This window comes from Saccopteryx bilineata, chromosome 12 (assembly GCF_036850765.1).
Source record: "Saccopteryx bilineata isolate mSacBil1 chromosome 12, mSacBil1_pri_phased_curated, whole genome shotgun sequence".
Taxonomy (NCBI): domain Eukaryota; kingdom Metazoa; phylum Chordata; class Mammalia; order Chiroptera; family Emballonuridae; genus Saccopteryx; species Saccopteryx bilineata.
This window is the reverse complement of record NC_089501.1, coordinates 56,147,841-56,167,892: the sequence shown is the minus strand read 5'-3', so window position 1 is coordinate 56,167,892 and position 20,052 is coordinate 56,147,841. Positions and strand designations below refer to the sequence as shown.

General features: G+C 51.4%; 1 protein-coding gene across 1 annotated transcript; it reads left to right on the top strand.

Annotated features, from left to right (window-relative positions):
• The first annotated feature begins 2,184 nt into the window (after positions 1-2,184).
• C12H6orf118 (chromosome 12 C6orf118 homolog) lies at positions 2,185-19,467 on the top strand. The gene is made up of 10 exons (XM_066248287.1): positions 2,185-2,222; positions 5,438-6,108; positions 7,028-7,150; positions 7,929-7,988; positions 9,004-9,128; positions 10,189-10,247; positions 14,322-14,506; positions 17,828-17,881; positions 18,398-18,459; positions 19,332-19,467. Exons 1-10 carry the CDS (start codon positions 2,198-2,200, stop codon positions 19,465-19,467), a joined length of 1,500 nt encoding a protein of 499 aa, XP_066104384.1. The 5' UTR covers positions 2,185-2,197.
• The last annotated feature ends 585 nt before the right edge of the window (positions 19,468-20,052 follow it).

The window sequence follows — 20,052 nt, the reverse complement described above, 5'->3', positions numbered from 1 at the left end:
CCCGGCTCCCGTGGCTCAGCCACAGGGAGCTCGTGGGCTCCCCGAGCTGCCCACGTCCGCCCACGACATGCCACACAGGTGCTTGCTACCCCATGAGTCAGCTCCTCACTGGAAGTTCAAGTGCTCCCCCCCCCTCCTCCTTTACAGCAGGGGATAAATTGTACATCGCAGCGTTCTTAGCCGAGTGTCAAGAGTGTGCGCATACAGCGCTTATTTATTTTTATCCTTGTGAACGCAGAAATGGGATGAGCGGGTGCATGGAGAAATGACTTCGCTGGGACCAGGGTCTCGGCTGTAGGGTTTCTGCGGGGTCGCTCAAATAATTTCTCCTGTCCTCTGGCACCATCTAGAGGTGGGAAGCAGAATCGCACGAGACCCACAGAAACACCTGCCCGGGGCGGTTTGCGAGGTGGGCGGGGCCGGGTGGCCAGCAGGCCTGCAGGTCGGAGCAGTCTGGCCTCAGGGAGGAAGATCCCGTCTGCGTTGGGCAGATGAATTCATTGCAGGCATCAAAGTGGTGAGTCAACACGTTCCTGCCTCAAAGTCTTTGTGGAACCGTTTAGAAGCAGGAGAGTCACAGGTGAGTTTTGAGGCTGGGTACCGACTTGACCGCTGACCTCCTGACCGTTGTTAGCTCGTGAGGGGTGGACTGGCTTCACTGGGTGTGTTTCCTACCACGCAGGCTGGGTCGGTTGAAACGCAGGTCTTGGAAATACATTATTTTCTTCCTGATCTAAACTGAGATTTGTCAATTTCATATAAAATGAGCTAAATCCATCTTGTGCCAACAAGCGGAGTGAGTGAGGGCAGGCTGGTCACTGGAGGTGACTCACTTCCCAGGACTGTCTCTGCCAAGGTCGGGGAGCCTGTCCCTGTCACCTGCCCGTGGAAGGAGCGTGAAGTCCCGTCACCTGCCAGCCTGCTCAGGGCGGAAACCGTGGGGTAGTCTACAATCTAACGAACCTTGGGTCACTTCACCTAATGGCTCAGTGGTTCTGAGCAGGAAGGCTCGTGGTCTCAGGTCCAGCAGGACAGGCACCCAGGAGAAGGCCCAGGAGAAACACCTGGCTTGCCACACATTTGATCCCGATGATCATTAATGGGAGGTCGGAGACAGAGCATTCCTCTGCTGGGTCAAGGCTTTCATCCCTTCTGCACTGTGGTCATCTTCATGTTGACCTTTCTAGTTGTGGCTGGGCCCCCGGACCCTGTCAACCCCGGAGAGAAGAAGTCAGTAAACACTTTGTTACCTGTCACCAGGTGAAACTCAGGTGCCCCTAATTATGGAGCCGTCTGAGCACCCAGGGCTCGTGGCGACTGCATGGTTTCCAAGCACCCACGTGCGCAGTGTCTGACCAGCACCCGTGGAAATAAAAGAACCTGTCTGTGCCCAGAGCCTTCCCGGGCACCTTCTGACTTGATCTAACTTCCTCCTCGCACCTCTGAGCGGTGAGTGTTGTCACCTCTCTCGGTTTAGGGCCCGATGCAGGGAGGTGGCACAGAGCTCGTCCCTGAGCACGGCCGAGTCACCCACCCCCCTGCACCCCAGTGCCCTCTGGGTGGAGGGGATCGGAACAGGGTCAGCTCTCAGAGATCGGAAAGGACAGATGCCAGGCTGTTCCTCCCGTGGCCCAAGGCAGAGCCCGAAGGAAGAGCAGAGACCCTGTGAGCCAACCCTGTACCCTCACACTCTCTGCCCCCCAAAGGTTAGCCGCGAGTTAGTCCGCCTCAGATAACCCCCGTTCCCTGCCAGGAAGCTCCGGGTCACCGCCCTGAAACAAGCACGTGACAGTGTGACGAGGGCACCCACCGTGTGCCAGGTGGCCGGGGGCATTGTGCAGTCTGTAGGTGTCACCCCATGACGCCCAACCAATTATAAACTAGTTTACCTTTTTAAATCTTTTGCTCCCCAGGCTTTGGAGAAGAATGAGAGAGCGCAGGGGTATTGGAATATTTCTGTGTTTCTCAAATGACAGAAGTGTTTTCTTGCCAGAGGTAAAACGAGCAAGCCAACCTGGTCCTCCCCGCTGGAGAGAGGGAGTGTCCCTGGGAGGGGTTCCGTGGCTGGGCGGCAAGTCCCCGGTTGCCCGGCAACAGAGGAATGCTGTGTGTGTGTGTGTGGGAGGGGGAGTTGGAAAGTTTGTCCGTCTCCTGAGTGACTCACAGCCCGGCCAGGAGCTCGGTGGCAGGGGCAGTGATGCCCGAGCATTCAGAGGCTGGAGGTAAGGGGACACAGGGCGGGGGGTGAGGGGGTTAGTGCTGGCTTGTTGGATGTTTGACGTTGGAGGGACCAGGGACCCAATCCTTCCTGGTGGCTCCCGGCTCCCGGGGTCTAGGGCTGGATTTGCGGATGAGTGTGTCTGTGTGTCGTCGTCCTTGTGCTTGGGAGGAGGACGGATGATGTGGGAGACTTCTGGCTGCGGGTCCTTGTATTCCTGAGGGAAGCCACACCGCAGGGCACCTCTGGTGGCACGAGGCCGTGCGACAGTGCTCGCCAGACAGCCACAGACCCACGGCGTGCAGAGTCCTTCACTCTCTCTGGGTCTGGTGTCTTTACTTAGGCGGGGGCTGGGGCTGCGATTCTACAACCTGACGAACGGGAGGCAGGGAGACGTCACCCCGGTCTTCGACGCGAGGGCACTGCTGTCACCGTGTGTGTGGACAGGGGACTGATGGCTCCGGGGGCTCTGGGCTGAGGGCTTGTTGAATGGAGCAAGGACAGTCTAAAGTATAAGACCTTTAAAAAAATTTTTTTTTTGATTTTATGACTTCCGGGTGCACTTAGAACCACTCTCTGGACCTCAGTCAGTGGGCAGCTGAGGGCGTGCCCCTGACCACACACCTCTGACTCAGTTTCCTTGTCTGTGATGTGACAGGATCTATTGTCCCCGCCTCCCGCCCGTTCTCTGCTTATTTCTTCTGTCCCTTGTGCAATTACCCAGCACAGGAACTGTGTGGATGAAACTCTCCTCTTTATAAAGAATGTCCGGGAGAAGGTCGGTCTGGTCCCTGGGACAGTTGTCTGAAATACTAGGTGTGGGAGGAGGTTTCTGCTTGTGAGATTGTAGCGGTTTGCTTACAATCTTTTCTGCCTCTGGGTGTGGTGGCTTCCCATGTATGTCGTGAGTCTCTGTTGTGACAGTCATTCGACAGTTCCGCACATCTTTCTGTATGTACCGTGGGCTGTTTTTATTGTCCCTGTGGGATGATGAGAAGGTGACGAGGTTTTGACACCTGAGCTGGTGTGCCCTGCCACCGTTGAGTGAACAGCACTAGACGGTCAAGAGTTGACTCTCGGACTTATGTCAGGAGTGACAGCGTTTCCTGGGCCACAGTACCTGGTGGCTGGGAACCGGAAAGTGTCCCATCTGACTTTGGTTTTTTTCTTTCTTTACCCCTTCCCCTTCCTTTTCCTTCCCTCCCCTTCCCTCCCTTTCAGGAGAGAGAGAGGGGCCAGAACCTGACCAGGGAATCAAACCAGAAACCTGCACACTCCAGAATAACCCTCCAACCAACTGAGCTATCCAGCCAGGACTTAATTTGTACTGAGTTTTAGAAAGACTGAGAGGAAGGGGGAGAGAGGGGAGGGAAAGGGAAGCGTTCTTCTGTTGTTCCACTCAGCTGTGCGTTCCTTCCCATGGCTTCCCATGTGTGCCCTGGGCAGGAATCGAACCCGCAACCTTGTCATTTCAGGACAACACTCTCCACTGAGTTAACTGGCGGGGCCTTGGGTATTTCTTAGTAAACACGTTTCTGCACATTAAAAAGCAGAGAAAGAGCCTGACCTGTGGTGGCACAGTGGATAAAGCCTCGACCTGAAATGCTGAGGTCGCTGGTTCAAAACCCTGGGCTTGCCTGGTCAAGGCACATATGGGAGTTGATGCTTCCTGCTGCTTCTCTCTCTCTCTCTCTAAAACGAATAAATAAATAATTTTTAAAAAGCAGAGAAAGAACGAGTTGCCGGGGAACCCCTGCCCCGTGGGCGTGTGCAGTCAGGTGAGCAGGGTGGAGGCGCCCGCACAGCCGCAGCCGGCACCGCCTCTCCCTCCGGCTGTCCGTGCGGCTGCTGCTCTCCTTTGCGGTAAAGGGACCCAAGCGGCTCCCCTGCAGGGAGCTGTCCCCGCTGTGTCCCCTCGGGGACCCCGGGGGAGGGCGTGGATGTGCTCTGCGGGGCCGCCTGCAACCGCTCCTGGCCACGCCTGCTCTCTCGACGTGACAGTGACTTTTCGCGATGTCCTTGCCCCTTTTGCAGGCCACTGGCACCCGCCACCCTGTCATCGTGGCCCCGTCCCCTCCGGTCACGGATACAGCTGAGCCCACGTCCTACGTGCTGTCTACAGCTTCTGCCACTGCAGCGGAAGACCCCAGGTTTAGGGACTTCAGGCAACACTCACGGAGCCGTTCCGTCCTCTGGGGACAAATGCAGTGTGCACTTTATGTATTGACGGCTTCGATACCTTATGACGATGATCTGTCCTTAAAAATTACTCTGTGGCTATTTTACCACGCCAGGCGCGGTCTCTGTGCGGTCGTGCGCTAACCCAGAGGAGGGAGAGGCTCGAGAGCTGCACCGCACGGGAGGGACTTCCTCTGGCCCTGGCCCCGCCAGAGAGCAAGGGGGACCCTGTCCGCCTAGGACGATGCCCGCGGAGAGTGGGCTCTCGGCTTGGCGACGTCCCCGGGGTGGCCCGGCTCTGGGCTGGCTCGGGGTTCCCTGCCCCCTTGGCGGGCACACCTGGCACACTCCCCAGGCCTGTGAACGTGAGGAGGGAGTGCTCCAGGATCGTGCCGCGTCCCAGGGCACGGGGGGGCGTGTCGGCTGTGCCTGTCCCCATCACGTGAGCAAGGTCTTCGATGAGGGCAGAGGTCGGGGCGTGGGAAGTTTGTGACGAGACCTTGTGGGCTCAGAGACGAAGGGGTTCCCCGTCTGAGAAGGCAGGTGGCTCCGAGGAGCTGAGTCACCCCCAGCAGCAGCCAACGAGACCTCACCCTACAACAGCGAGGGACTGGAGTCTATCAAGGACAGGAACGAGCCTGGAAGCAGGTTCCCCTCAAAGCTCCCACGGACTCAGCCGGGCCCACATCTCCGTCCGGGTCCAAGCTGGTGCCCGGCCCGGAAACCCCGGTGCCTCCGGGCTGCGGTTCTGACCCCGAGCACCTTGAGCTGATGCCCGGGTCTGAAGCTGCGGCATGTGGAGACTTGTTAGGCGGCAGGGGGCCCTCGTTTCTCTGCTCAGGACAAAAGCGTCCTGACTGGTTGCCGTGGCTTCTGGGCTTGAGTTGGTGGGTGGGATGAACAGGTTTTAATGCTTTTTTCTCTGGGTCCGCCGGCTCCTCCTTGGGGCATGGAGACACTCGCTGGGCAGGTGCCCTGTGTCACTGTCTCACGGTGACACCCGGGGCCGTAGCTAATTGCCTTCCCGTCTTCTCTGCCCAGCGCACCTGCGGTGGGGACACTGTGAGACACCCGGCGTTCAGACTCGGCGCGATCTCAGGAGACTTCTGAACGCACTTCAGAGAGACCACAAGGAAGATGTCGCCCGTTACACCTCCGGACACCTGAACCCCAACAAGCTCTACCGGCCCCCCGAGAGAATCTTCCGTCACTGGCGCAATGCCAACAGGCCCTGGGAGGGGAAAACCCTCAGAGTGGACGCGCGGCCTGAGGAGAAGGCGGCCAGGATGAAGGATGCTTTGGCCTATTTCACCGTCACGACAGCTCCGGGCCCAGACGGGGGCCGGGGCACACCCCTATTCAGACACCTGAGGCCTGCGGCACACGCGGGGGTGGGACCCGCCTCCGAAGAGGGCGTCACGGCCCAGCCGCCTCCTCCGGGGGCAGCGGGTTCTCTCGCGCAGCGCAGGACCAGAGCGCTCAGCTGGCCGGAGGTGAAGGTCCTCAGGTCCAAGGCCGTGCGGTCCGGCCGGCAGTGCGTGCTCTCGCCCCCGGGCAAGGACGAATACCGCTACGTCAGCTCGTACTTAGCCGGCGTCACCAAAGCAGACAAGTACCGGAGGTTCCTGCGTTTCCAGAAGGAAGTGCTCGCCACGCACGATCTCCTGGAGAACGGCTCCAGGGCGCTGCGCCTGGAGCGCAGGCTGGAGCGGGTGAGGAGGGCGAGGCGGTGGTTCTGGGGGCACGGCGGGCGGGCGCCGGGGCTCCCGCAGTGTCACCCTTGTGGGCAGGGACGCGCCCCCGGCCGGCTGCCTCACCGACGTTTCCAGGCACAGTGTGACCCTGCGGCCAGGTCCCGGGAACGCCCGATGTGATGCCGGTGCTGAGGGCGGGCGTGAAAGGAAGGGGGGGGTGAAGCTCGGAAGCTGGGGAGCAGGGGGAGCGGGGGCCACCTTTCCTTCAGAGCATCAGAAGCCGCGTGGTCCCAGAGGGAACAAAGACAGGTGTTCAGGGGGTCGCAGGGGCCTCCGAGAGGTCTGCCTGGCTCACGATGCAGGAAGGTGACGGGGAGCGAGGAGAGAGGTGACAGGCCACGTCAGGGAGGGGACAGCTGCCAGGGAGCCACCGTGGCTGTGGCAGGCGGGCATGCCACGCCATGGGAGGGGAACGGCCCGGGGCCGTGAGCCGGGTGTGAGACAGGGCGCCTGCCCTGGAAGGGGATAAGTGTGCAGGAAAGAGACAGGCAGACGAGAGGTCTGGTGTGAGATCACCCAGTGTCTGGGAGGGTTTGGGTAGAGAGGAGCGAGGAAAAGAGAGAGAACTTAGGGATATTGTAGAGGCAGAGAGTGAGTTCTTGGGCACAGGAGGCAAGGGAATGAATAAAGGAAATAAATAAAAGACCCAAATACAAACGCCAGGCAAGCAGGTGATCAAAGGGTCCAGCACCGGTGAGAGGGCGTCAGAGGCCCCTTGCTTTGTCACCCTGGTCTGCCGGGACCCTGTCCCTGGGCGGCGGGAGCTGTACCCTCTGGTCGAAACCCACAGGGCTTCCAATTCCTCAGCCTGAGAAAGCGTCTGGCAAGGGGAACCAGGACGTCCTGAAACGGGCCGGCTCTGTCTCCCCTCCTCCAGGAGCTGCAGAGCGTGTGCGCGTGCGACCCCCGGGAGCTCAACAGACTACAGATCTTCCGAGAAGTCTTTGAAGAGATTTGCAATAGTTCTCTGATATTTGGCGATCTCTTGAGAGAAGTTAAGGTGAGAGACACATACATACTTTTCCCATCTAACGGTCGAGAGCCAGGCGTGATATTCTACGCACACGATCTCGAGCCTCCCTGACCTTCCTCCAAGCCTCACAGTCTCACGGGGACGGTCACCCAGAGACTCAGAGTAACGTGCCTGCAGCCGCCTGAGTCGTCGAGGGGCCACGCGGAATGCACACCCGGCTACACTCGCTCCTGAAGCCCGCAGCTTTGCATTAACGCCCGAACCACTGCATGTAGGTAGCACAGACACTTTTATCATTGAGCCCAGGTCCTTTTTGTGAACCCTTAACGAGATCAGACGTTTGTTGTGATTTCATGATGAGGGGGACCTTCGTGTGGAAGCTGACCTGGAGGTAGGTTGATTCCACAGTCTGCTGTTCTAACAGTGGCCAGATGGTGACCGGATCTGAGGAGAATGTCCCCAGCCCCGGAGAGCTCATCTCTGGCAGGCTCACAGGACCCAAACCCACGGTCCCTCTGGGTGGCAGGAGGTCACATGCGTACTTGGGTGAAAGCATTTTATGACACTATTCTGAGGTCATCAGTAGTTAAGACTCAAATACGCTTCAAAGGTGGTAAGATTTTATACGTTTTAGTGTGTATAGCACTTTATAGGTTGTTGAACTATTTTGTATTTTTTTAAAAAAATGATTGAAATTGACATTCATAACCTTCATAGTATTTATACATTAAAAAAACAACAACAAAGTTACCTTGTGGCGTTAAGGCAGAACACACCTCCAATGGCCTTTCCTCCTCTGTCGTAGGAGGAATATGAGCTGTACCTGGCCACCCTGCTGAGCTCCCAGCCCACGGGACAGTACGAGGTAACAACCCATCCTGCGAAGGTCTAAACAGGGCCTATGTCTTCTTGGTTCATGAGCAGCAGAGAACTTTTGGAATCCAAGAAATCCATTTGTGCCTACTTAATTTAGACTAGCTAAGGTATTTTGTCTGTTTGTTTGATTTAAGTGAGAGACAGAAACAGACAGACAGGAAGGGAGAGAGATGAGAAGCATCAACTTCTAGTTGCATCACTTTAGTTGTTCACCGATTCCTTCCTCATATGCGCCTTGACTGGGAGCTCCAGCCAAGCCAGTGACCCCTTGCTCAAGCCAGTGACCCCGTGCTCAAGCCAGCGACCTTGGACTCAAGCCAGCGACCTTGGCATTTTGAACCTGGGACCTCGGTATCCTAGGTTGATGCTCTATCCATTGTGCTTCCACCAGTCAGGCTAGAAGAGCTGAGATTTTTACTGAAGGGCTCTACCCTGTACCAGCTGAAGGACATTGTGGGCACAGAGTTTACGTTTTACCTCCTGCACATGGGGAGAGTCGGGGGGGGGGGTAGGACACACGCTTGCTTTTGGCCAATCCCTCTGGCCACTTTCCCTGCCAGCTCAGCTCCAAGCCAGCGACCATGGGGTCATGTCGATGAGCCCGTGCTCAAGCCAGTGACCTCAGGGTCCCAAACCTGGGTCCTCCGCATCCCAGTCCGATGCTCCATCCACTGAGCCACCGCCTGGGTCAGGCTTAAATATCGTAGGAAAATAAGATGTTGAAATGTTGAGAAATATGTGATCCAGATCATGTGACCAGTTGTCTGTCCTCCAATACCCTCTGCCCCAATGCTGCCCAGTCCTCCTTACTGACCTCTGTCCACTGGGATTCATATTTTGGCTCAGGACAGCTTGTGTGATAACCAAAAAAAAAAAAGGAAAGAAAGAAAAAAAGGAAAGAAAGAAAGAGAGAGAGAAAGAAAGAGAGAGAGAGAGAAAGAAAGAGAGAAAGGAAGGAAATTCTGACACTCTCTCTGTCTCGCCCGCACGGCCTTGTCCTGCAGACTCTGCTGGCCCAGGCCAGGGGGCTGGAGACCAGGTCTGTGAAGACGGCAGACGTCAGCCAGGCCAAGGAGGAGCTGCGGGCGCTGGTGGCGGCCACCAAGGCGGCGCTGGAGCACAACCACAGGTGAGCGGCTCGCGGCCCGACTGGATCCACGTTGGGCTTGGGCTGCTCTACAGAAGTGTAGAACCGAGTGACAGTGTGACAAACATATAGCTCCCTTCCTTCTGCATCGCTGGGCATGGCACGCTGCCTCCACTCATGCTGTGCCTTCATCCGGCCTTTTCCGCAAGCTGTCACCTGTGGCGTGACCGTGACCAGGATCTTGAGGACCTGGTGTTTCTTTGGGAGCTTTATTTCTGGTATTTCTTTCTTTTCTTTTTTTTTTTTTTTTTTTTTTTTTTTTGTATTTTTCTAAAGTGAGAAGAGGGGAGGCAGAGAGATAGACTCCGGCATGTGCCCGACCGAGATCCACCCGGCATGTCCACCAGGGGGCGATGCTCTGCCCATGTAGGGCGTTGCTCCACTGCAACCAGAGCCATTCTGGCACCTGAGGCAGAGGCCATGGAGCCATCCATCCTCAGTGCCTGGGCCAACCTTGCTCCAATGGAGCCTTGGCTGTTGGAGGGGAAGAGAGAGACAGAGAGGAAGGTGAGGGGGAGGGGTGGAGAAGCAGATGGGCGCTTCTCCTGTGTGCCCTGGCCGGGAATCAAACCCGAGACTTCCACATACCGGGCTGATGGTTTACTACTGAGCCAACTGGCCAAGGCCAGGAATGAACTCTTATTCGAGTTTTGCTGAGACACCCCGCCCCCCATTGCTCTGAATTTGTTGTTTGCCTCAAAATATAAAATGCTGGGTTTTTGCCTCCTTGCTTTGCAAGAATTCAAGTCACAGAGTACTATCAATTGACAGTGTGGAGGGGTAGCATTTATTGTTCCATCAGCCCGATCCTGTAAATAGTGGCAAGAACGTTTTCTTCGGTTTATCTCACCCTACTGGCTCGGGCTCTCACTGGATATATGCTCCTAATTACCTTTTTGTTAGAAAGTTGGAAGATGAGTTTTTATTTCTCTCTCTATATATAAAGTACATATATATTGCCAAAAAGGCATATAAAGTGAACAGAAGGACAAAGGTAGGAACAGGGCTCTCACCCTGCACTGTCTCTGTGATCCAACCTCAGGCTGAGAAGTGAGCTGGAGGCGGAACACGTGTTGCTGCAATCGGCCAAGGAGAGCACAGGCAAGTCCTGGAGTGCCGTCTCCTGTCACACGTGTCACTGTGACCTGTGGGTGAGGGACCTATGGACCTGGTCCACCGTCCAACGCCTCCCGCGGTTAGTTATTTCAAAGGGCATTTTTCCCCCCAGAGATGTTATTACATTTTATTTGTTTCCCCATTGAGGTCTTTACAAACACAACAAGTTTTTATTTACTGGGACGTGTGCTGGATGAGATCCTTCGGAGACATGCGGGAGCCGCTGACCTCTCTCAGAGCTGCCGTCAGGGTGAGGGTGGGCGTCCCAGGTGCTGGGACTTGTGGATGAGATCCTTCGGAGACACGCGGGAGCCGCTGACCTCTCTCAGAGCTGCCGTCAGGGTGAGACACGCGGGAGCCGCTGACCTCTCTCAGAGCTGCCGTCAGGGTGAGGGTGGGCGTCCCAGGTCCTCTTGCTTTGGGCCGCGTGGGGCAGTTCGTGTCCCTGGAAGCGGATACAACCTGTCCACTCATTCGTGTTCTCAAAGGTCTGTGTGGTTTTCAGGGGAACACTGAATTAAGTCAGGACCTGGTGTAGAGAGAATTATGTCAAGTTTTGAGCAAGACCTCTGAGGTAGACCTTACGGAAATGGACCGATGACACAGGTGAGGGAATCAGATCCCATGAGGAGGTGCTGAAGGACTCTGAGTTGTGTGTCTCAGAGAGAGTGTCTTCAAAGGCATCACGGACTTTCAGGCAGGGGGAGGGGCACTGGGAAGTCTTGTCTGGAGCATCCGTGTGAGAATGAACTTGGCCAAGTGGGACCGTGCTTCCTGTGGGTGTCAGAGTCCCACCTAGCAACGAAGACCATCCATTCTGGTTCCCAGAGCCTTCCCGTTTTTATTCTTAACTCGAAGATGTCGGCTGTCTGCCCAGACTGCACGAGGGTCGCAGGCTGTCCACGTGTGCCACGCCCTCGTCCTGCACACGCCCTCTCAGTCTCTGCCTGTTTCCTGGCCCCTTCGCGTGGTGGGCGCCTCAGTGGTGGTGGAGGCGTGGCTGGGTGATGTGGCCAGGGGTTCACGCAGGTCCTGACCTGTTCTCTCAGCCACAGGCGTCTCAGCGGCCTGTCTGTGAGCGGGGTAACGGCCCCTCCCTCCCAAGTGCCCGGGGGGGGGGGGGACGAGCAGCCATCGTCCACGTGAGGAAGAGCACGGTCCGCTGGGTGGGATTACGCTGCCCCCTCCCTCTTCTTTGTGTCGCCGTTCCTTGTGAGGGAAAACAAACCGGTCGCGGCAAAGGAGCTGGATTTTATAAATATTCATGCACGGCACGGGCCTGCAAGAGCATCTTAAAATTAGACGCACCGTTTAAAATACGATTAAGCGGTCAAAATAAGTTCAGTGTCTTGCTCATGCACCTTTTCCTCGCCTTTTCCCCCTCCAGGCGTGTGACACACTACTCCAGGCAATTGCTGTGCGTTTCTTTATTTTTTTTGCTCGGCACGCTTTAGGAAACCCTCGCCCTTCTCGCCTGTGTCGGGTTCTTCTGCGCAGCCCGTGGCCTCGGAGGTTCTCACGGACTCCCTTGCTTTCCTCCCGCAGGTCTTTGTCTCCTTCCCGGGGGCTGTGCGTTCCTTACCTACTGCCTGTCTTCCTGGGGGGGGGGGTTCTTGCCGTCCGTGTCCCCGAGGACACTTCGCTGGCCTGGGCTGGCCCTACGCCCTGTCCTCCAATCACGTCCTCCAGGGCCCCAGAACTGGGGGGCCCCTTCCCTCCCTGCACCCGCATCGCTCAGTCTTGGCTAGGGCTCCTCTCACGAGCAGGTGGCGGGGCCCTGGGTGGGGCTCCAGCTCATGCATGGTCTCTAAGAACGGTCACCGGTTTCTTTTCTCTCTTTATTTTCAGTTCTGGGTTTTCTTGCTGACCGCCAAGAGGAATTCAATGGCAGAGACTAATAAAGAAAGTTACTGATGCCCAAGTCCTCTGCGGCATTTCCCTCCTGGGACACCCCCGTCTTCCTCCGCAGGTAGAAAAGGGGGTGACCGTGGGTCATGCCAGTGGGCTTCCCCTCCTCCCGGCTCCTTTGCCACCCGTGAATTGTTTCAGGTTGAGAACTTCAGCTAAGGTGAAGGCTGAGACGAAAGACTTCTACTTTGTAGTTTTTCTCGCCGTCTGCTTGAAAGGCTAACTCTTAGTCCATCCTGTCTCTGCTTAACTAATTTCCCCAAATTTCAAAAACTTAACTTCAAAATTTTCCCTTTTTTTCGAATGCGGCCAAGATGAAGGACAGAATGGCGTTGGCATTATTTACATAGTAAATGCATAGTGAGTACAAGTGGCATGTTTTTCTAATCACTGTTTTTCCCATCAAAAGAGAGTAGTTGTTCTTTCTAAAAAAAAAACAAAACCCAAAACAAAAAACAAAAAACTAAGTCTTACCTATCTATTCAGAAACTACCTGAGCTGTTCGGTAACCAAATCTTCTTACCAGCGAGTTATTCTCAATGTCCCCATCTCCCTTCTGTACTCTGTAAATATCAATATTCTTAGAGCTCAGCATGTCTTTGATTCCATCCATGCCTTTGATTTAAAGCCTCTTTCTTATAAAAACCTCTTTTTTAGTCTTGAGCTCAGTACATCGAACTGCTTGGTTGACAAGGCCACTTGAGTCTCAGCGCAACATGTCCAAGAATGATTAATCTTTCTCTCTCTCTTCCTCCCTCCCTCCCTCCCTCTCCCTCGCCCTGGCTATGACAACGCATGCTGTCACCAAGCACACGGAGGCTCCAGCCAGAAAGCCTGTGGCAGCCATCTTTCCCTTCCCTTCCCTGACCCCTTCCAACACGGCTTGTCCCGAGGGGCCCAGTTGCATTCAAACCCAGATCTTTCTTACCTCTCTGCTGATGACCCCTCAGTCCCCTCCTGCCGAATCTGTCCCTAGCTCCGACCAAGCTGGACAGCGATCTCTTCACTCCATCTGGATCTGGGCGTTGACCAAACCCTGCTTTAATTTTTCTATCTCCCCAGTTCCCTTCATGGCGCAGGTCCTGTCCTGGTCTGGTCTTGTCTGAAGGATGGCCGTGGCTTTCTCACCAGTCTTTCTGGTGCTGTCCCACTGCCTCTCTTGGGCGTTTGGTGCCGTACACAGAGGCAGCAGTGTCTGCGGGTTCTGCCAGCTGGGACGCCCTCAGCAGCTCTGACTGACGCCTTCACCTGGGTCACAGGGCTTTTTCAGACTGGCCCTCTGCTTCTAGCATCATCTCTTGGTGTTACCCGCCTGCTACAGCGGCCCCACCCTCCTGGATAACCTCTGTTTCAGTGAAAGTGCCGGGTTCCGCCCGTCCACCCATCCCCCTCACCCTTTCACGTGTTGAACTCCCGATTAGCTCGCGAGTCTCCATGCGGTCACATCCCCCTCACCCTTTCACGTGTTGAACTCCCGATTAGCTCGCGAGTCTCCATGCGGTCACATCCCCCTCACCCTTTCACGTGTTGAACTCCCGATTAGCTCAGGAGTCTGGATGCGGTCACATCCCCCTCACCCTTTCACGTGTTGAACTCCCGATTAGCTCGCGAGTCTCCATGCGGTCACATCCCCCTCACCCTTTCACGTGTTGAACTCCCGATTAGCTCAGGAGTCTGGATGCGGTCACATCCCCCTCACCCTTTCACGTGTTGAACTCCCGATTAGCTCAGGAGTCTGGATGCGGTCACATCCCCCTCACCCTTTCACGTGTTGAACTCCCGATTAGCTCAGGAGTCTGGATGCGGTCACATCCCCCTCACCCTTTCACGTGTTGAACTCCTGATTAGCTCGCGAGTCTCCATGCGGTCACGCTGCTCCGGCTACGTCGCCCTTGTGTCCCGCCCACACAGCGTCAGCCGCTCAGCGTTGGTGCTCGTGAACATTTATCCAGGACTACGTGGGCGAAAGGAGGGGCGCCCCCTCCTCGAATCAGGTCATTTCTATTGAGGTGCGCAGAGTGACATTGGATTTTATAGCTGTGTAAAACATGCCACTATGTATAAGAAGATGTGGTTAAGGACGCAGAATATTGTGACGGAGGGCTAAGACGGTAAACACAGTAACGCTTTGCTTTTCAAAACTATCTCCAGGGTTGCCTGAGAAAAACGTGGGGCAGGAGGAGGAGCCGCTGACCCTGACGGACAAGGTGGAAAAGAAGAGGTATGAAATCCATCAGAGACTGGATGACATTCACGCGCTGGAGAGGGAGATAAAAACAACTTTGGTTCATACGGGAATTCCACGTCTCACCGAGAATAGGATCAAAAACATCGAGGTCTCCGGTTTACTTATTTGAATATTTACCTTGTTCTTTTACTTGATGAGTATAGCAAACACACACGACGTAAGTTTGATTCTGTAATGGGGTAAAAACACTTCCATAAAATGTAGTCCCAATATGTTTTCAGTTCAACATTGGTACCCAAAGGATGAACAAATGATTAGAATAATTAAGAGATCTCGCTCAAAAAAAAAAAAAAAAGTAAAGGTGATAAGAATTCTGTAGAGTAGTGGTGAGGGTCAAATCTTGTTCACCTCAACTGGTGGTCTCTTAAAATTTAATATTCTATATAGAAAATCATTGTTATAAAGTAATGGCTGCCATCTTTGGTGTTTAACATGTACCACGTAGTGTAAGCTGAAGCTCAGAGTAGTTTAGTAAGCCTCCCAATATGAAACGGTTCAAAGGTGGCAAAGCTGGGTCTAAGCTTCATTCTTTTTGTGCTCCAAAGCTCTTGTAATTTCCACATTGGCTTTGTAGTTAGACGTTGAGTTAGTTGTACAATTACAGTGGCAGTTCCGAATAAGTTGCAGCTCTTGAAAGGAGAGTCTAATGTATTAAAAGTAGTTTTCCACCTGACCAGGCGGTGGCGCAGTGGATAGAGAGTTGGATTGGGATACAGCGGACCCAGGTTCGAGACCCCGAGGTCACCAGCTTGAGTGCGGGCTCATCTGGTTTGAGCAAAGCTCACCAGCTTGGACTCAGGGTTGCTGACTCGAGCAAGGGATTATTCAGTCTGCTGTAGCCCCACGGTCAAGGCACATATGAGAAAGCAATCAATGAACAACTAAGGTGTTGCAACGAAAAACTGATGATTGATGCTTCTCATCTCTCTCCGTTCCTGTCTGTCTGTCCCTATCTATCCCTCTCTCTGACTCTTTCTCTGTCTCTGTAAAAAAAAAAAGTTTTTCTATCATTATTTGATTTATTTATTATTCAGTGAGAGGAGGGGAGGCAGAGAGACAGACTCCAGAATGCACCCCGACCGGGATCCACGCAGCAAGCCCACTAGGGGGCAATGCTCTGCCCATCTGGAGCATTGCTCTGTTGCTCAGCAATTGAGCACTTCTTAGTGCCTGAGGCGGAGGCCACCACCATCCTCAGCACCCGGGGCCAATTCACTCCAATTGAGTCATGGTGGCTGCAGGAGAGGGAGAGAGAAGGAGAGTGAGGAAGAGAGGGAGAGGGGGAAGGGTGGAGAAGCAGATGGGTGCTTCTCCTGTGTGCTCTGACCAGAAATCGAACCTAGGACATCCACATGCTGGGCCGACACTCTACCACAGAGCCAACCTGTCAGAGCCCTACTGTTATTGTAGCAATTTCTTGATGAACAATATATTGTAAATTCTAATCTATGTTTTGAAATGTGGTGGTGCCCTATATTCTATGTTATCACTTCACTTTGATTTGTGCAGAATTTGACTCCATTTAACATCTAGTTATGAAGTTTATAATTAATATGGAATTATTCTTTTTATTGTGGTTATATAATAGTTACATATATTTTTCTACACTGTGTTTTATCCCTTTTAAACAGAATTATAAAGTATATGGGAAGGTAGTAGTAATTCAAATTTGTTTTGATTCTCTTTCCCTCTTTCTTAAAATCATACGTTCAGATTTCTTTCTCTGTTTTTCTTTAGAATCTTTTATTTTTTAAAAAACTAATGTCCTGAGAACAGACACTAATTTTATAGTTGAATTTTTTAGCAGTGAAAATAATAATGGACTTCATATATTATAAACATGATATAGTGCCAAAATCATGTAAACTTTTCTTTCATATAATGAACATCTGTTTAAATGAATCACTGAAATAGAAAAGTCCCTGTAATGATTGCCTATCATGAATTGATATTACATTTTGTAATATTTATATTTGGCTCCTTAATTCAAATAATGACAGGTACAATAACATCACATTTATTTTCCTATGAAACAATCAATTTCTGGTTCTGAAGATAAACTATATTATTTCTCACCTATAGATAAGTATCTAAATGTGTCAACTATTAATGCAACAGATGCTGCTAGTGAACATTTAAAAAATACTGCCTGACCAGGCGGTGGCGCAGTGGATAGAGAGTTGGATTGGGATGCAGAGGACCCATGTTTGAGACCCCGAGGTCACCAGCTTGAGCACAGTCTCATCTGGTTTGAGCAAAGCTCACCAGCTTGTATCCAAGGTCTCTGGCTCAAGCAAGGAGTTACTCGGTCTGCTGTAGCCCCACGGTCAAGGCACATATAAGAAAGCTATCAATGAACAACTAAGGTGTTGCAACAAAAAACTAATGATTGATGCTTCTCATCTCTCTCCGTTCCTGTCTGTCCCTATCTATCCCTCTCTCTGACTCTCTCTCTGTCTTTGTAAAAAATAAAAAAAAAATAAAAAATACTATTTCATTTAACTCTCAACAACCCTTGGAGATAGTAAGGGATAGCTGCTACTATTGACTTTCTTTTTCAGGTAAGAAAACCAAGGCACAAATGTGTTATGTAACTTGATTGAGGACACAGTGAGCCAATAGTAGAATGAGAGTTTAAACTCAGCCTAGGCTCTTAACTGTATAGCCTCACTGATACAGTTGCCAATGCTTTTCAGTTTGCTGGATATCTAGAAGAGCAAGTCTTTACAACCCCTCTCATCATTGTTTGTCCACCATTACGTTGGATAGTATTCATAATTTAACTCAGTTTTTAAGTCTTAATAATAATACTCTTGGCATTTTGATTGCGCTTATGGTGAATTTAGAGCTTCATTTGGGAAGAAGGGACCGTTTTCTAATATTCATATTCCCATCAAGAATCATTTTATGTTTATTTAACTTATTTGGTGCATTGCTTTTAAATATGTTTATGTTTATTCTTGTGACTTTGATGGCATCTGAAACTATTGTGAATGAAAACTTAAAGAAAACTACATTCCAGTTTATAATCAGTTATCTGCTGGTACATATATGTAACCTGTGGATATTTGTATTTTTATACAATATCCAGTCACCTTAGCAAATTCTATTACTAGTTCGAAAAGTGAGGAAATTTTCTACTCTGGAATTTCCGTAGAATTCTTTGGTCTTACAACAGCATCCCCTACCTTCTCTAGTTTTGACCCAAAGGGCCAGAACCTGTCTGTCTTACTTCATGCCCTTCAAGTCATGCTTTGCTCAGTCATTTTTTTTTAAAGGGTATGCAGTAGGATACTTTTGAAATCAGAATAATGGCATTCACATATTACGTTTTGTTCCAGAAATGGGGAAACTATTTAACAAATGTTCTTAACCAAGTGTCCTTCTTTTCAAATCATTTTTTCTTCAGACTGAAGCTATAAAACTGGAAAGAGAAAATAATGTTTTAGAGAGGAAAATAAATGTAAGTTTTCATGAATCAATGCTTTTCAATAGAAACATTTTCTCTAGTGCCTTCTTGTACGATATCATAAGTCAAATAAGAATATATGCGTTATCTTCCTAAATGGTTACATTCTATAATGCCAGGGGCTAGCTGGAGATGTAACTATGAGCAAAAAAACTTAGAGAGGTATTAGCGAATGTCTTAAAAAGTATATTTCTAAATAGTTGTACCTGTTATCGGAATTGACCATTTCTCTCGCACTTCCACATGTCGTAATTCATTGCAATGAATTGACTTGGTTACAATGAGCAGTTTTAGGCTCCTCTGACAAGTTTTAGGATTGCCCTCCAAAATGCATACTAACTATTTGCTGCTTCCTAGATTGTTGGTCTGTTTCTCTAATGGAAATGCATGTCTCTCCCTACTATGTATATTATGGGTTAGAATGCCATTCCTACTTCTAGAAGCGGTCATATCTCTGGGTTCCATACTATTGCCATTACACATGACCAGAGGATATTTGATTGTTGCTAGATTATCGAGAACCAGGTGCAGCAGAGCTTGAGGAGGAACAAGATCAGCAGGCAGGAGCAGAGGTGAGTACTGACGCATGTGAAGGACCTGGCAGGGTCTTTGCTATTCTCAGAGCCACACGTTTAAAAGGAGGTGAGACTAGACAAGACTTTTAGAATGTTCATATTCGTGAATAGTACATACATACATTTATTTATTTCTTTATTTATTTATGACAGAGACAGAGAGAGACAGAGAGTGGGACAGATAGGGACAGACAGGCAGGAAGGGAGAGAGATGAGAAGCATCAGTTCTTCATTGCGGCACCTTAGTTGTTCATTGATTGCTTTCTTATATGTGCCTTGACTGGGGGGCTACAGCAGAGTGAGTGGCCCCTTGTTCAAGGCAGTGACCTTGGGCTTAAGCCAGCGACCTTGGGCTCAAGCCAGTGACCATGGAGTCATGTCTATGATCCCACACTGAAGCCGGCGACCCCCTGCTCAAGCTGATGAGCCCACGCTCAAGCTGGCAACCTCGGGGTTTTAAACCTGGGTCCTCTGCATCCCAGTCCGACGCTCTGTCCACTGCGCCACCACCTGGTCAGGCATAAATAGTACCTTTAAATGCACAGGTTCTACTACCCGTTCCTGTGCTTAAGGAGGCTTAGCTCACGATTTAAACACCAATCCTCTTCAAGGTGGCATCCTTCACCACCACCCCTCTCCCCTCAGTCCAGAACATGCCACAGGGGATCTGCCCGTCTAGAGAGAGAGCCCCTGCCTCCTTGAAGGCCAGAGTGCTACTGAAAATACTCCCGGACGTGGAAGTGGAGGATAGCCACCAGACTCGCTTTGTGGTTTTGTGCCCTAAGATAGCTGTTTATGTTGAAGTTTTCTCTTAGGCTTAATGTCTTCTTCCTAATCTATTATAAATTTATTTTTTGTTGTATTTTAAGGGAACTTTGGGGCTTTATTAAAAATTATGTGAAAGTGAAAGAAACGGATCACGACTCCGGAGCGGCTGGAGAAACGACCTGTGCAGCTTCAGAAGCGAGCGCCGCGGACCTAGCGTGGACGTCGGCGGATGGGTAGAGCGGTGGAGAGGCAGCTCGTTTCGCCATTTTCAATTTCCAATGCAACTAATGTGGCAGATGTGTCTCACTCAAGATTTTGAAATAAATCCATGTATGCATGTGCTGGTTTTACTTGGCATACATAATTAGAACACTAGTTCTTAAAGTATTTTTTTTTTGCTTTCATTTACTAATCTTACCATTAGTGTACCAATGTTCAGACTGCTGTATTTATCATTGCCCCAGACTAGAACAATCCAGGCATCCGTTAGGTAATGAACAAATAAATAAGTGTAGAAATCTATACAAGGAAGGTTAAGTTACTCGTATATGTGGCATGGGTGAATTTCTGAATCATTACCTTCTGTGAAAGAAGTCAGAAAACAAATAAAAAATACTCCATGACTCAATTTATTTGAATATTCTAGAGCAGACATAACATGAAAGAAAACAGGTCCTGCCTATGTCTAGGGCTGCAAAGGTATGGCGATTTGGAAAGAAGAAGTCATGAGGGATATTTTGGGGCAGATAGAAATTTTTATATGTTGTGGTGACAGTAATATTTTGCTTACATTTGTCAAAACTCTTTGAATTGTGAACTCAA